Source organism: Cyanistes caeruleus, chromosome 21, assembly GCF_971803275.1.
Source record: "Cyanistes caeruleus chromosome 21, bCyaCae1.hap1.1, whole genome shotgun sequence".
In the NCBI taxonomy this organism is placed as follows: domain Eukaryota; kingdom Metazoa; phylum Chordata; class Aves; order Passeriformes; family Paridae; genus Cyanistes; species Cyanistes caeruleus.
In genome coordinates this window covers 5,726,609-5,743,272 of record NC_141721.1, presented here as the reverse complement: position 1 = coordinate 5,743,272, position 16,664 = coordinate 5,726,609, and the positions used below count along the sequence as shown (strand labels likewise).

Here is a 16,664-nt window from a genome sequence, read left to right as displayed (position 1 = left end):
TAAGGTGTTACTGATAAGTCTCATGTTTTGTTCTGTTTTTTTGTTTGACTCAGAGTATTAGTACTGTAGCATAAACCAAATACAGCCCAGAAAGGGGAGCAGCAGCCTCCTGTCCTGGGTCTGCACCCGAGGGTGTCTGTGGGGGCGAGGAGCCAGCAGTGTGAGTGCGAGCATCTGACCTGTGAGGAGAGCGAGCGTGTATTTATTTGTGCCATTGTTTTCATTACACTGAGTAAAGAAAGTTCTGAAACAAAACCCCCTAAGTACGTGTAGTATCGGAAAGCGGCACTAAGGGTGAGATCATGACCTATTTTTTTATTAGCTATGAAGATACTAATTCAGGTTAAGGCTTCTCTCTTTATTTCTGTTCCCGTTGTGAGTCCTTTTCCTCTGGTTTCCTTTCCAAGCTGTCTTTATTGGAGTGAGGATTCCTGCACAGGTATCAGGGGGCTGTCTCCTTTCTCCTCTGGTCATTCCCCACCTCTCCTCTGCCAGCAGGTTCTTTTGGGTGTCTCTCATACAAGTTCTTGTGTAATAGAGACTAGAGCATGTAGTGTCAGCCAGACCCAGCTTGGGATCTGCTTGCTTTTTGGTGGCTCATAGAGTGTTCCATGTGCTCCAAGAGGTGATTTAACAGCTGCTCCATGACAGTGGTTTGGGGCCTTCAGTTTCTGCTCTCTCCCACTCCACCCATTTGGTGGATTGGCAAAGCAATGGCTTTCAAGCTTTGCTTGGAGTTTGGTTTTGTTTTAAATGCACCTTGGTCCTCTGTGAAACCTGGTAGAAATCTTCTGTCACTCCTGTCCTGACCAGTGGGTAGCCCCAAGGCATGGATTCTGTCACTAACCTACTTCAAACCTTTCTGATCCAGTAGATCACACTTCTTGCCTTTCCTAGCTGCTGTGAACTTCTTTGAAATGTGGAAGGAAGCCCAATTCTCACTAGGTTGTGAGTCCGGTGGCTGGGAGCGGGTGATGGGTGAACCAGCCAGCTAAAGGGAGAGGAAAATTGCTTCCTGCTAGGAAAAAAAGAGAGCTGGAAGTTGTGCTCCCAGTTGTGTGTGTGTGATTAGTGCTTTCACCTTCCAGAGAGCATTACGGTAGCACCACAGTGTCCTTTCCCAAGTGGCCAGTGGGTCACCTCAGGGACATCTGGGAGCAATGGTGTTCACAGCCACAACTGCTGGTACTTCTCCTGTGTGTCCAGGGTTTGATCTTGATTCAGTAAATTGCTAAGGTGTCCCAATTTTTCAGGAATCTTACTTTCTCATCCCTAGAAGACTTTTCTGTCCGTCCATCTGTCGTGATACGTTTTTTTACAGAGGCTGTTTACAAGGGAGCTGGTTGAGGTTGGGAGGGGGGAGAACAAATATTCACCCGCTTTAAAGCTGCTGCACGTTTTCACACTGGTGTGTAAGGCAGGAGAAGGGCTGGTATGGTGGAGTAGCCAAGAAAGCCAGAGTAATTCTGGGTTTGGCCACCACCAGAGCATTTTTCCATGTGGGAAACCCCTAGTGCACACAGCTGGGAAGCAGGAACCAGGGCTGGTGGGAAGATCTTGATGTGCTGCCTTCCAGGTATTACAGAGCTTGAAAGGTTTTCCCAGTGCATGTTACACCCCAGGGTCAGGCTGGCTCCTCTTTCCCACCTGAGATCTTCTAAAGCAGCAGGAGAGCAAAGCTGTGGATGTCTGGGGAGGTCAGAGAGCCCTGTGGTGGCCTCATGTCCTGGGCATTAGCCCACTCCCTGTGCTGGGACTGGAGCAAGAGTCCTGCCTGTTCCCTCACCAGGGGATGCTGAGCTGGATTTATCTTGACTGTTAATCAGAAAGCTTCGTGTCCAGAGCTCTAAAGCCATTTTGCAGTGTTCCTTTTCTACAGCCTTATTAATGAGTAGAGGATCTTTAAAAAGAAGAAAACAAATAAAAAAAGGAATTGCTCATTTCTTTCTGTGGTATGAAACTTGTGTACTGCGAACTTCTGAACATTTAGCAAAAATACAATTTACAGTTTTCTTAAAAAAACAAACAAAAAACAACCCAACAAAAAAATCCCCAGCCTGTCTGCTTTCCATACGGTCTTTCCTCAGGTGCTAAATAAGGGTTCCAAAAATGGATACTGCTTTAGGAGTTCCTGCTTTATTCTTAAAATACGTATTTTTTTTGCTTAGGTGTTGTAAAGATGTTTTAACAAGAATGGTTTTTTTTAAATGTAAATAAGATTGTGTCTTTAATTTTTGTTTTATCTCCTTTTTGTCCATATTGAATAGTCTTAATTTTCATTTTTATCCTTTTGAGAAGGACCCTCCTATGCCCTTCCCTGAAGACATTTCATTAAGTGTTGCTGCGTTTAAGAATGAATCTACAACTGTTCATTGTCTTGGATTAATGCTGATGCTGCTGCTATAAGTAACCCTGAAAATCAAGAATGTGTGATGCACTTTTGTTTCTCGTTTTTTGTTGGTTTGGTTTTTTAACATGATCATGTAGTTCCTCTGCAGATAGTTGAACCCTCCTGTAACACAGCCACTAACTGGGGAAGCATAGGAACTGTGGGAGCTGGGGTGTAGGACAGGGTTGGACCCGATTTTGGTGCTGACCTTTGGGAATTTCTATGCAAACGCAAGCAAAGGAGAACTCTTTAACTTGAGAGAACACTGTGCTTTTTTTTTATTTTTTATTTTTATTTTTCTCTCCTTCCTTTTCTCAAGCTGCTATTGGAAAGGTAGTGCAAATCCCTGAGGTTTTCAACTTCTCCTTCCTCCATGGCTGGTGGTGCAGGAAAGGTGCCCGAGTAACCTGTAAAGTAGAAAAACCTCAGTCAGCTCTTGTCTCGTCTCTGGTTTTAATATATTTGTTTTCTAGATGAATTTATCTATAGAAGGAAATTGTCATCTCTACAAAAAGATCTTTGGAATGCTTTATCTCAATGTGAAGCTAACCAGCAGTATTAAGGATTGCATGGCCTCCATCCTGCCCTTATCCCAGTGCTGGGGACCCACCGGCTCCTTCTCCACCTGGGGAGCGCTCAGTGCTTGGGCTCAGATCTTTTCCAAGAAAAAAGGGAGGTGAAGCCATCCACCCAGCCCAAACCTGCCAGTAAAAGGCTTAGGGAGCAGTGGAGGGAGGTCTCACTGCATCAAGGTGCTGCCGTGAGGCATGGGCAGGTCCAGAACCTCTTCTCTTTATGGGTCACACCTGGACCATGGTGGGGGATGTGTACCTTGGAGGAGGAGTTTACTGGAGGGGAAAAAGGGATTTTACTTGACTATTTATAGAAGATCCTTTAGGAATATAAAGTATCTCTCTGCAAAGTGAGGGAAGAGTAAGGAAGGTCTAAAGTCGTGTTGGAAAAACACTTGGGGATTACAACTGCCTGGAAAATAGTCTACAAATACATAGGCCAGAGCTCTCTGCCTGTTTAGTTTTTTTCAGCATCAATTTATTTCTTTTTCGGCCAGCGTTTGCTCTTTTACACACCAAGGAGTGTGTACATCTGACTCAATGTGCCTTGCATGTGTGCTTAGTCTTTCTGGAGAGAGGTGGTGGGGTGTGAGCTGGGGGCATGGCTGGGAGCGCCGTTCCCCATCCACAGTCGAGGGTTCCTCAGTGTCCTGGTGACCCTTCGGATGAAAATGAACTCCAGGCTGTGTAGTGGCTGTCTCAGCTTGAGGATGACGTCCTGTGCAATGGCACCTGTGACTTCAGAAGGGAGTGGGAGGGAGAGAAAGAAAAGCTGCTTCGCTCTTCTGCGGACAAAAAATTGGCATTGCCATGGTTTGCCTGCAGAGCCAAAACTCAAACTCCGAGGTCTGGAACCGGCTTTGCTGGAGTTCAGGCTCTCTGTGGCACCATGATCCCATTATCCAGGGGATTTATTCTCTGCCAGGTTGTGGTTCTTGTTTCTGTGGGGTTTACAAGATTTTTTTTGTAAAGGAGAAGTCAACACACCTTGCTTGAAGTTAACGAAATCCAAACGCTTGTGTTTGCAGTCCGTGACTTAGAACTCCAAGCTGTGCAATTCTGGGTTCTCCATCTCCTGCCCCAGCGTGTGATGATTCTCTCCGAGTCTTTCTGTAATTCTGCCACAGTAAATGTGAAAGCTTGCTTGCATTATTTTTTAGAAATGCATTTTGCACACTCGGGTTTCACTGAAGCTCCGTGAAAAGGTTAGTTTGAAGCAGATGAATAAAGCTATGCACATGTTTTGAAAGTTTAATTTGTGTCTCATTACCAGAAGTGACTTATCTGCCCTCTTTTGCATTCCTGTGCTGTCATTGCCTCCATTCTCTTCACCATCTCGGAGGGTATGATGTAAGGTGACAGTTCTTTGCTGACAGCTGTAGCAGAAAACTGGCGCTTCTTGATTTATTTAGTAGCCTTTCTCTCTCCTTTGCTTTCTCTGTATCTCTCTGTATAGCTATATAAATATATATATTATTTTTTTATTTTAAAGAGCCTACTTTAGTAATTGAATCGGAGGGAGTGGGGTGTGCTGGCTTGTGTCTGATACACTTTGTGCTGTCCCCTTTTTGTCTCCGGGAAGAGCGTGGTGGTGGCACCCACCGGTGTCCCCATGGGGACAGGGAGCCCCCACACAAAGCAGCTTTGGGGAGGGGATGGAGACCAGTCCACTGCGCTGCAGGCCGGTGGTGTGGGCAAACGCAAGGCTTCTAATGACAAAATGAACCAAGAGGAATCCTACGGCTGTGTATCCCCACTGGGAGGCAGGAGGGACAGGGTTCCTCACTATCCTGCTGCAGGGCTGGAGTGGAGACTGGGTTCCCTCCAGCCTCGGGGGTGAGAGCTTTATTTTGGTTTTGTTTTCATGTGTTGGGCGCATTGGGTTGCAGGTACCACCTTTGGAAACGTGTTGCTTAGCCCAGAGCCTGTGTGCGGGAGAATTGGGGTTTTGTGACGGGAGAAGGACCGTGACAGCTTTCTCCTCCTGTTCCCTTCGCCATGGCAGAAATTTGTACTAACTTGACAGCTTTTTTTCATACAGAACAGGGCTGCTTTTCTATCTACCATCACACGTGTACTTACACACCTTCAGCAGCTTCTCAGCCTCTGGAGGTCCTCAACTTGTTTACTGGGGGGACTGATGCCCCTCTCTCCCCCTTCCCTGAATATTTCAGTGTTAAGGGCGGTGCAAAACACAACCGCATGCTTCGACTGCGAGCTGGGGCTGGAGAGATCCCTGCAGGCAGAGCCGGGCGGGGTCAGTCTCCTCTCCTGCCCCCCTTCCCTGTCGATAAGTTCTCATTTCGTTCCTGGTTTGTATTCAAATTGCTGTGAGGGGTTGTGCTCTACCTTCTCAGGAGCTGAATTACCTCTGACCTGCTGAGAGGGGCAGCCCCTCTTTGGTGTCGATGTTGTAGTGTGCGACCACACCGATCAGTAAAGGTAGTCTTTGTTTCCTTCTCCCCTCCCCAGTAATTTCTGATTAGGTTAATGCACTCTGTGTGCCCAGCTGGAAAAGCGTAGGCGTTTTCCCAGTGGTGAGAGGGTGGCTAGAGGAGTTTAGTGTAAAACCTGCTGTAGCTGTGTCTGGCGCAGCCCCTTGCGCTGGTGTGGGTGATGTCACGGACTGTAAGGATAGGTAATGTCCATGAGCTGTAATGGCATGATGTATCTTTACCAATGATGTCATACTTCACACTAAATGTTTAAGAAAAAAGAGAAAAAAAAAAAAAACAAAAAAAAAACTTAGCTGAAATTTTGTTTATTCTGCACCGACAGGTCTTCAAAATTTATCCAAATTTTATTATTTTATCAGGAAAAAAAAAGAAATTTGTGTAGATCGAATACGTTAAGACAGACAATAAGTGATGTAAATTGTTGAATAAAAATTTTAAAGTTTGTGGGTGTCAGTGTGACTTTCTTTTTTGCGTTTTCAGGGAGCAGCCTGGGTGTAGATCCCAGAGGCCTGAGCCCATGAGCTGTGTGTACACGGGTGGGGTGGAATCCAGGTGTCCTTTACTTTGTCAGGGGAAGGAGAGGGCAGGGAGGGAAAAATCCAAGGGTTTCCAAGGGTGCAACTATGGGGGTCTGAACCTCCCTCAGTGTGAGCCCCACCGCACTTCAGCCCAGCTTAAAATAAGTAGGAGAGAGTCTGCTCCCTGCAACCTCAGTCCCAAACACACAAGAGCAAACACACACCAAGCTGGTTTATCTTTTTCTTTCAGTCACATTTATTGGCAATTGTGGCAGTCGGTACTGTTTTGGGAGTGTTGTTCCATAAGCAGTGGCAGAACGAGAGGGGATGGTTATTTCGGGAGGGGAGTATTAGCACCAAGAGGGAGCTGGTGAGCTTTCGAAACCTTGCAGAGATGGACTGGGAAGTGAGGAGCTACTGCTGGACACGCCTGATAGATTGGATCTGGGAGGTCTGGGCGTGCGAACCCCACTCTCTCCAGTGCTTGTAGTCTCCACCGTGGTGGTCAAATTCCAGGACGTACTGGTAGCCACGGTAGCCGGGATACTGGTAGCACACCCAGCTGGAAGAAAAGGACAAAGAGGTAAGCTGGGGGGGGTTACAGGGTGTCCCCCTCCCACCGTGGTGGCACAGTAATGGCAGAGGATTGTCCCTGCTGCTCCTGGTCCTTGGCCTGTCACTTACGCTCCACACTGGATCTTCATGGAGCCCACTTCGTTGTTGGCCCAGCCCATGGCCTGCAGCGAGGGGTAGTCGTCAGCAATCTCCCACTGGCGGCCGATGAAGTTGTCCTTCTCGAAAACGGTGATCTTGGATTCCTTGTGGTTCTGGGGGGGAGAGCAGGGGATGAGGGGGAGGTCGTGGGTCCCTCCCCAGCGTGGGTGGGAACGGCAGGGCTGTCACTCCCTACTCATTGCTCAGAGGGTTCCTGCAGAGGGAACTGTTCAGACCCTGGATCTTTGGAGTTTTCTGAGTGGCTGGGAAGTGCCAGCTATGCCACAGCTACTGTGTCAGGCTGGCTGTCCCCTAGCTCTGGTCATGTACAGCTTGCCCAGTAATTCCCTCAAAAGCTTTAAAAAACAGGACAGAAAGAGCAAGTCCTGCTGGGGTTTTGGGGGGAAGCACTGAGCCTGCCCCTGGTGTAGCTGTGTTTTCCCTTCCTAACCTCACTGCCGTGGCCTGGCACGTTTTAACGGGCTCAGAGCTCTGTGGGACACTCACAGCGGAGCAGACGGGGCGGAAGGACATCAGGCGCTCGATGTGGTAGGCGTTGCTGCCGCTCCAGGCGTCCCAGCGCGGGTACTCTCCCCTCTCCAGGATGAACTGCTGCCCGCAGAAGCCGGTGTGCTCATAACCCACCCAGCTGCAAAAACAGAGCGAGGGCTGCCAGGGCTTCCTGCAGCAGCTCAGGGCATCCTGCTGGGAGCTGGCATAGGGGCAGGATGTAGGTGCGAGGAGGAGGTTGGGGTCTGGCCTCAGCCCACAGGTTGGGAGGAGAGGAAGTGGTGCTGGATGTGGGCAGAGAACCAGGGAGTGTGAAACTGCATCTGGTGCTGGGGAAGCACCCACACAGTCCCCCTGGCTGCAGTGGGAAATGAGGAGATCCTGGGGCCCATCCTGCACAGGTGGCTCTTCTCTGTGGCTGCTCTGTCATTATCTATGCAGAACAGCATCAGTTCAGGATGAACTGCCCTTCTCTCCCAAAGGCTAATTTCTTACTTGTTTCCCAATTACAACCTGACCCTTCTGGAAAGACCTGGATTCCTGATGCCCAAAGCTGGCAGAGCCCATCTGGCTCTGAGCAGAGAGCAGGGATCTATGGCCTTTCCCCCTTCTGCCTTCCCCTCTTTGCTGAAAACAAGCAAGGAGAGGGGAGTGGGATGCCTCTAACATGCAGGACACTTTTTGCAAGCCCTGGTGCTGCCCACACAGCACCTGCCTGTCCCCAGGGTGGGGATGTCCCCTTAAGAAGGCTGGGGACAGAGCCACAGGCAGAGCAGGGAGACAGAGCCTGGGCTGGGGTTGGAAGTTGGTGGGCACGGGCTGTGCAATGCATGGATCCCCTGCTGATGGGGTACAAAGGATGCTGAGGGGGTCGAGGGTTTCCTGCCACTGACCCAAACTGAGCGCCAATGCCATGTCCTGCAGCCAACCCGCCCTGTGCAAGGTGAACAGCCTGATTAGGAACACGTCAGCGGGAGCAGGGAGCTGATTACAGCGTGAGCACGCACGCTGCTGTAATCCCATTAGCATTACACATCCTAAAGATAGCAGCACAAATCCCCGGCGGGATGCGCACGGCGGGGACCGCTCCCGACACTCCTCCTGCTCGGGAGGTGCCTTCCCTGTGCCACGGAAGATTCCCGAGCGCAGGGAGAAGCCCAGTTTTGCTCCCTACCCCTCTCAGGACTGCAGAAGCTGCGGGAAGGTTCTGCCCTGGTCTGGGAAGCTGTGCAGTGCAGGGAAAGCCCAGGGCAGAGCAGGGCTGGCCCTGGGCAAGAGGTGGCTCTCTAGGGCTGGTGCAGGATGGGACCAGGCTAAGCCAGGCCACTCACTGAGCACTGACCCTCTCTGCATCCTTGGGTGGCAACCCTTCTCCAAATCTGACTGGTCCAACACCGCGGGAAGCGGTTTTGGATAATGCCACAGGTGCTGCCGCTGTCCTCTGGCCCTCTCTCTGTATCAGTGCTGCCCTGGCAGGATGGGATCCCCCCACGCCTGGCTTCCCTTAGCTGTGCTGCTTGGCTCCAGCCAAGCAGAGCGGGGACAGCTGGTGCCACTCCAGCTTTGGGGACCCCTCTGTCAGCCAGCCCGCCTGGGAAGCGCCCCCTCCACAGGCAGCCGGCTACTCACGCGCCACATTCCACCTTCAGGGAGCGGATATTGTCGAAGCCACATTCCATGATGTTTGGACAGGCCGAAGTGAACTCCATCCTCTTGCCCTGGAAGTTTTCTTGGTCGTACACGGTGATCTGGAACGGAGAGCGAGCTGCCGAGTTGGAAACTGCCCAGCAGCGGCCCCGGGCAATTCAGCTCCTCTTGGGGACGGAGGGTGGCTCCGTCAGGGAGGGAGCCAGCAGAGGCTGCCCCGGGCACCCCTCTGGGCTGGGACACAGCCCCGCACACCGCCACGCCCTGCCTTGGTGCTGAGGGAGCCGCAGGCTGGCCCCCGCTCCGCTCTCCTGCTCACCCCTGCGGACAGCAGCTCCCGGGGCAGCGGTGCCGTCCGGAGAGAGGAGCGGAGCCGTTCTGGGACGGGCGGGTGGCAGGGCTGTGGCTGGCGGTTCTCCCGGCCTCTGCTCCGAACGCTCTAGGGCAAAGAGGATTAACGGGGGAAAGGGCGAGGGGCACCTCCCCGGGGGGCTGCGGCTGAGTTCTCCTCTCCCGTGACAGCTCCAGGCTTCGACGGGATGCTCCTGACTTGTGCACGTGTTTCTCCTCTCCCTCTCGGCTCCCTCCTCGACCTGTGGCCCTGGGGCTATCACCGGAGCCCTTGGGGCTGCTCCCTGCCTTGTTCCACAGTGCCCACTGCCCTTGCCCAGCCTGTCGGCATGGACAGGAGAGGGTCAACAACAGCCGGTGGCTTTTGGGGGACTCTGTAACTGCCTTTCACGGAATGGCTGCTAAGAGCAGTGCACAGCTGGCTCGGGGTGTGTGAAGAGCAGTCTGAAAAACACCCTGGAGGTACTGCAACAGGCAGGAGGCACACTCCCCTGGGCAGCGGACTGGGGTGCCTGTTTCCTGTGCTCGTCCCTGCCTTGCTGCCCTCTGTGCAGCTCCTCTGGCCCTGGAGGATGGGCCTTGCCCTTCTCCCTGTTCCCTACCTGCACACAGGGAAAGGTGAAATATAGGGGATGCGAGGACGTACCTTCCACGGGCCCATGGGAACAGGCAGAGGGTTTGTCTGAGCCATCTTTGCTACTGGATCGGTGTCTGGACAAGGAAGGAAAAGCCATTTTTACTGCAGCATGTCCCTGTACATCCCTGCTGCCTGCCCACAAGGTTGGGGGATGGCTCTGTGCCCACCACCCACAGCACCTGTTTGAGGACAGCTGCCCCACTGCTGGGGACAAGCCACACCAGTCACAGTGAGACCCTCCTGGCAGCCCCAGGATGGGGAAGGGGGCACAGTAGGGGGCTGTGGGACACATCCAAAGCAGGGTGCTCCCATCTCACCGCTGCAGTGCCCCTTCCCTCCTCCCTGTCACGGCACGGAGGCTGTGTGCCCACAAGGGCACAGTGCCGAATCCCCTTTTCTCCTTCCCCGAGGCCAGCCCACTGCTGGGAAAAACACCCCTGAGCCAGAGCAGGGGGCTTTCCTGGGCACAGGCTGCCCTGTGCCTGGCAGTGTCCATCAGACCCACCCAATCCCCTCTCCCTGCCCGCTGTCCCTTGGGAAGCACGGTGGGCTCCCATGGACAGCCCTAGCTAATAGTGGGAGATGCCAACCGGCGTGCTGTGCCGCTGGCTGCCGGGAGTGGGGTGCCCTCCTATAGAGGGGCTCTCAGCCCTCCTGCCTTCCAGCGGGGCCTTGTGAGCCTGTCTTATGCCATGGGAAACAGCGACAGTCCCTCTGGGTGTCTTTTGCCACCAGGCAGGAGGAAGGGTGTCTGCCCAGCCGGCTGGCAGAGGATGGGTGAGGTGGGAGAGGTGCGCATCGGTCCAGGACTCACCTAGCTCAGGCGGTTACTGCTGCTTCGCCCATGTAATGTTTGCCTACTTCAGCGGCTCAGCTTTTATAGGGTACTGCTGGCCGGGAACCGGTGCCAGCGTTTGCAGAGCCGTCAGCACAATGCTTGCTCTGGCATTGTCCTGCTGATCCCTGGAGATTTCAGCTGCTCATCCCCATGGTCTGAGCCACATTCTTAGGGAAAAAGAAAAAAAAAAATTTGATAATAAAAAAAAAAAAATATTCGGGGTGGCTGTTTGCACAGATAATCTTGGGCACAAATGACTCAACGATTTGACCGCGCTGGCATTTTCCAGGGGCAATGCACCGCGCCGTCACGGGGTGAGCCTGGGGGCTGGCCTGGCCCTGGCGCCAGCTGGCACCGTGGGGACAGCAGGGACACCTCCCCGTGAGACCCTGCGGGTGGTGGGCTCAGCAGGGTGTCTAGCAGGCCCTGTCGCTTCGCTTCACCAGCCAAGGCACGTTCTCTGTCACCGTGTTGGTGTGGACACCCTCCTCCCATCACAGGCGAGGAAGGTTGGAGGTGACAACTGGCAGGGCCCTGGCAGAGCCATGTCCCCACGGCCACGCCGAGCCCCAGCGTTCCACACAGCGCTGCCACCGCTGCAACCCCACACTCGGGACGCCTGCCACGGCCTTGGGCAGGCCTCAGCCCTGCGGTGCCCACAGCCAGCAGCCCCACAGCCCCTTCTCATGCGGGGCTCCCATGGGGCAGACGCTGCAGGCCCCGGGGCAGCACGGCGGGCACAGCCCAGCCCGTCGGGGGTCACGAGGCGAGCGTGGCGGCTCTGGCTGCTGCCTCAGCGCATGGCTGCCAGCACAATGCTCGCCCCCGTCTGACTGCCCCTTTTGTCTCCGCGCCGGGCAGCCGCGGCCGCACAAAACAAAGCGCCCCGTCAGCGCTGCCTGCAGCGCGGCCTGGCGCCCGGCCCGGGGGACCCTGCGGGGACGAGCGGCGGGGTGGCACCCGAGCAGACGGGCCTCGTGGGGCTCAGCGGGGTCCTGGGGGACCCCTGCTGCGGGCAGGGCACTGCCCTGACGGGGGAGGATGGGGTTGTGGGGGTCCTTATCTTGGCTGGCTGCCGCGGGATGGGGATGGGGGGGATTACTGGGGACATCGCCGTGACACGGAGCCGTGGGGCTGCACCCCCAAGCTGACAGTACCACCGCATCCCAGCAAAACTGGGTCAGGGAATGGGAAGGGCAGGACCGGCTGCCCTGTGCAAGGATGCCAAAGGGGGGGGCAGGTGGTGGGATGCTCCTGCAAAGCCTCCCCGGCACTCTCCCTGTGCAGCTGCTGGGCATCCTGGCTGAGCGGGGAGGTCAGCTCGGAGCTCACCCTCCAGCTCGCTCCAGCCCCTCGGACACACCCTGGTCACGGCTCCGGCCACCCCCGAGTCTGGAGGCTTTGCCAGGAGCCTGGTGCCACTAGAGGGAGAGCTGATCCCGAGCAGGTTGGGACATCATCGGCGCATGCGGGTGTGCGGTGGGTGTGTGGCACTGCACACCCCGCTGCACCCCACACAGGTACCTGCCTCCCCTTGCGACAGGAAAATTGTCTCACACTGAAAACCACCCCAGAGCAAAGCCTGGAGCTGGCAGCCACCCCAACCCAGGGGCGAGGTGGGGGGAAAGCCCCCCTGCACAGCCCACACTGGCCATGGCCGGGGATGGGTCACTCTCTGCAGATAACAGGACCCCAGGATGGCTCAGGCTGGCTCAGGATGGCTCAGGCTGCTGTGGAGCCCCCAACCCCTCACCCTCCTCACAGTACTGGTGGGGCAGGTGTCCCCCTGTCAAGGACCTGGGGGCACAGCGGTGAGTGCCTGGGGAGCCAATGATGCTGGTGGGTCCACAGGTTGTCTGGAACAACTGGTTTTTCTAGATCCAAGAGACTATAAAAACGCAGTGACCTATTTAGGGAACCCTGCGGTGCTGCAAAACAGATGCTTCCCCTGCCAGCCCAGCTCCAGGCCCTTGCCCTGGCCAGCCATCTGTGTCTGCCAGGGGCATGCAAAATGCCATTGGCACTGGAGCTCTGTCCCGCTTCTCCATAGAAAACCCTGGGCAACACAGACAGTTCCCTTGGATGTGGGATTTCCTGGTGCCTGGGGAGCCCCCTGCCTGGGAGAGCTGCTCAGGGAAACCCAACCTGTTTCTGGCAAAGCCAGACAGGATCATGTGGACAGGAACAGCTGGTCAGCTTGCTGGAAAACACAGGGTGTTTAGCTGTGGGGATGTGGCAGCAGAGCGGCTCCAGTGGGTGGCTGCTGGTGGCAGGGCTGTGTGGCACTGGGGACCCGGTGCTGTCCCACAGCTCGGCGGTTCCAAGAGGCATCAGCACATCACCACCTGCCCGCTGTGATAAGGAAGCAGGAACTGCCACAGGCTGTAACCAGCTGTTCACCCACCTGTGCCAGGGAGCAGGGCAGGGGAGCAGACACAAAGTGCGTCCCCTTGCCACTGCAGCTGGAAGACCCTCCTGAAAGCTCAGCTGGGCTCTGCTGCCCTTCCACATCACTCAGTTCCATCCCTGCTCTCTGGATGGCTGCGGCTCCCTGCACTCGGTGCCACGTGCCTGGGACAAAGGACAGCGTGACAAAAGCAGGCGGCTGCGCTCACTGCCGCCCCTGCAAGGGCTGCATCTCCTCCACTGCTGCATCCCTCAGGCCAGGGCCCAGCACGGGGCTCCTTGCTCAGCTGCCAGCTTTCTCCACCGTGCCCCATGTGTCCTGCTCTGCTGCTGCTGTGGGATGGTGTCCTGGGCAGCGGCTGCAGGCTGGAAATCACAGCCAGCTTTACCACCACGAGGGAGAAAGACTTGTGACACCCAGACAGACGTGTCCCAAAAGTGGCTCAGCCTGATGGTAGGAGAGCCAGGACCACATGGCTCAGGCAGCAATGGTAGGATGGCAGCAGGGGTTTGGAGTGGGTCCCCTGGGGTACCTTGGGACAGGGCACTGTCCCTATCATCTCTTTGAGCTTCCCAATCAGAGAATTGAGCACTGCCTGAAAAGTGCTTTTGGAAAGAGCTTGTGGATGCCTCTCTCCGGGGTCCCTGCTCCCAAAGCCTCACTCCAGCTTCCTGAGGCCCAGTTGCTCCCACACTGGATAGGAAGGGAGGTTGTCCCAGCACTGACATGGCAGGGCTTATCCTGAAACCATCTGTCCCAGGATTCTTGCTGTGTGTGACATCCCAAAGCTGGACACCAGTAGAAAGGGTGTAACAAAGACTGTGCTGCTGTCACTGCTGGGTGTGCTGGGAGATGCTCATTGTTAACCGTGGGCTGTCTCCCGGACAGAGCAGCCACTGTCCTGTCAGTCAGTCCCTGCAGGCTGACAGCTCTCGCTGGGGACAGGTGCTGAGGGAGAAGCTGCAGAACGGCTCCACAGGCAGCTCTGCCATGGCCAGTTTGGTGTTCCCCGCACTGGGGCCAGCAGGCACCAGTCACCCTGCCCCAGCCGGCAGCCTGGAGCCTTCCCTGTCTGGCTCCCTGTTCCTGATGGGATTCTCCCCAAAAGGAGAACCGCAGGAGTGCGTGTGTGCACTGCGCTCTGCGTGTGCCCCCAGTGCGAACGCAGAACACGTGAGTGTATGCGAGGGTCGGGGTGCGTGTGCGTGCGGGCAGCGCCGGACGGTCACAATGTGTCACCGTGACACAGCGGGGGCTGTGCACACACCGTGGGTGCGTCCGCGGGGGTTGCGGGTTCACCGCCGCTCCCGGCTGCGTGCGGGGGTTGCGGGCTCACCGCCGCTCCCGGCTGCGTGCGGGGGTTGCGGGCTCACCGCCGCTCCCGGCTGCGTGCGGGCGGCTGGGCCGGTGCCAGGTGCGCACCGGGCTGTGTGTCCCGCTCCGCACGGCGGTCACCGCCGGGCTGGGGGGTGCAGCGGGTGGGTGGGGCGGTGTCCCCGCCGCGCTCGCTGCTGCCCGGAGCCGCGCCCGGCGCGGCGGGCGGCGCGCGCAGAGCCGGCAGTGCCCGCCCCGGTGGGGCCGCCCCGCCCCGCCCCGCGCCGCCGCCGGGGCCCGGCACCGCCGCCGCCGCCACCGGGCCCCGCTCCGCTGCTGCCGCTGGGTGAGTACGCGCCGCCATCCCGCCGGCACCGGCCACCACCCGCCCCGCGGCCGCCGCACCGGCGCGCACCGCCCGGCGCGGGGCGGGCCGCGGCTGCATCGCCCCCCCGGCAGGCCGGGCCGGGCCGGGCCGGGCCGGGTCGGGTCGGGCCGGGCCGGGCCGGGCCGGGCTCCGCCGTGCCCGTGCCCCCGCGGCGTTGCACAAGCGCTGTAGCTGGGGGGGTGCGGAGCCCCTCGGTGCCGCCCCCCGGCTGCGGGGTGCGGGTGTGCGCATGGCTCGCTCTTGTCTCGCAGCCCCCGGTGTCACTCGTGTGCGTGTTTGCATGTGCGTGTCACCTTGCGCAGGGGGTGTCCCTGTGTGTCCCCCCTGCGGGATGCCCTGTGTCAGGTGCTCCGGGTTGGGTACCCCAGCGCTCGCTGCGGGACTCCCCAGGGCCAGCCCTGCTTCCAGGGAGATCCCGCTGGCCTGGGCCTTTCCCACACCACCGGGGAGTTGCATCCAAAGCCATTAGCCTGGCTCGCCACTAACCACATCTCTGCTGGGGCTGGTGCCACTGGCACCTGAGGCACCTTTTTGGAGTGACAGGGGTGGGTGGCACTCAGCGATCTGCCGTGCTGGGGGTGCTGGGGGGGCTCACAGGGCTGGGGCCACCCCAGCACCTGTTAATTTTCCCAGAGAGGAATATATGGAGCGTCGGACAAGGGCTGGGAAGTGTGTCCGTCCCTAGATCGTGTGGTTTCCAGCTGGCCTGTGAGATGCAAATTGTCTGGTCAGCGAGTGCCAGAGCTAAACTTAGGGCAATTACAGGAAAGTGTGGGCACATGGCAGTGTATTCCTACACCCCAAGGCTGGCCCTGGCACTCTGGCAGTGGGGGACCCCTGTTCACTGCCCCATCCCAGTCAGGATGTGTTCCCACGGCTGAGTGTTCCCACAGCACCTGAATCAGCCCTGGACTTTGCCCACTGACGAGCTGTGGCTCAGCCCTTCACCTTTGCCATGGGCTGGGCCATGCAGGCCATCAGGCTGTGAATTTGGGGCCAGAAAAGGGTGATAAGTGAGGTGTGCATCCTGTGCTGAGGGGGCTGCAACCCGTCTGAGCCCCCAGCTGGTCTTGGAACCATGTCCCACCTGGCAGCCCAGCTAAGATCCTGCCCCACTACCTCTGGCTCTACCCTGTAAGATCTCTTGAGCTTTGTCATTCCTCTGCTTTGGGGCAAGGCAGATGCTTGCACCCCATGCACCCTCCTGGCCTGGGGTGACCCCTCATAACCAGTCTGGGTCCACTTTGTTGTTAAGACATGGGGTTCCTGCAGCAAGAGGGCCTGAAATCCTGCTCTGGGGAGAGCCTGGTGGCATCTCCTGGCTGTGACTCAGGTAGATCCGGGATTGTTTTTCTCTAGACACATTCCAGTGTTGTCCATAAAGGAAGGCACTGCAGAGAGATTTGGAAACCCCCTAAATTTCCTTGTTCTGTGGAAAACTTGCGTCCAATAAGGAGCCATCACGCAGGTCAGCTCTCATTTGCCCTGCGTAGGAGACGGCCTGGCTGCTCGAAATCGCTGCCAGCAGCTCCTGTTCCCTGGCACGGCATCATCCCTTCCTGGCTGGGCACAGCCAGGGCATGGGGTACCCCAACATGGTGTGCCCAAGGAGGCGACAGCCGCCAGTTCCTGTGCCAAAGTGACGTGAGAGCACAGCCCTACTGCTGGCATCAGGGAGCAGAGCAGGGAGAGCAGGCGACCGTGAAACTTGCCGTGCAGGTCCCTGCGCGGGAGTGTGTCGGACGAGATTGCGTCTCGAGGAGGGAAGGAGTGGCTGGGAGTTTCAGTGAACGCCTTCCTCCCTGCCTGGAGCTCCCCGGAGCCCTGGCAGGGATGCAGGGGCTCATGGCTGTGCTGGGGGGACATCGGGGAAGCTGCATCCAGCTCCTGCTTGGGTGGCTCGGAGAGGACTTTTGGCTTGGG

General features: G+C 56.8%; 2 protein-coding genes across 15 annotated transcripts in view; one reads left to right on the top strand and one right to left on the bottom strand.

The window, feature by feature from the left end:
• Positions 1-6,167: 6,167 nt before the first annotated feature.
• On the bottom strand, positions 6,168-13,459 carry CRYBA1 (crystallin beta A1). Its single transcript, XM_086859310.1, has 6 exons — positions 10,609-13,459; positions 9,804-9,868; positions 8,789-8,907; positions 7,157-7,298; positions 6,620-6,762; positions 6,168-6,497 (listed from the first exon to the last, which is right to left on the bottom strand). The coding sequence occupies exons 2-6, from the start codon at positions 9,846-9,848 to the stop codon at positions 6,350-6,352; spliced, it is 597 nt and encodes a 198-aa protein (XP_086715436.1). The 5' UTR covers positions 9,849-9,868; positions 10,609-13,459; the 3' UTR covers positions 6,168-6,349.
• A 1,159-nt stretch (positions 13,460-14,618) lies between these two features.
• MYO18A (myosin XVIIIA) overlaps positions 14,619-16,664 on the top strand; it is a 36,534-nt gene continuing 34,488 nt past the window's right edge. For all 14 annotated transcript variants that reach the window (XM_086859308.1, XM_086859306.1, XM_086859307.1 and 11 more), the window contains exon 1: positions 14,619-14,699. The gene's annotated coding sequence lies outside the window, so the exon portion shown is untranslated. The remainder of the gene's footprint in view (positions 14,700-16,664) is intronic.

Coding starts and splice junctions, on each gene's coding strand:
- CRYBA1 (XM_086859310.1), bottom strand. CDS start 9,848: ATGGCTCAGACAAACCCTCTGCCTGTTCCCATGGGCCCGTGGAAG. Junction 7,299..8,788: donor CTGAAGGTGGAATGTGGCGC/GTGAGTAGCCGG, acceptor CTGTTTTTGCAG/CTGGGTGGGTTATGAGCACA. Junction 6,763..7,156: donor TCCGCCCCGTCTGCTCCGCT/GTGAGTGTCCCA, acceptor TCTCCCCCCCAG/AACCACAAGGAATCCAAGAT.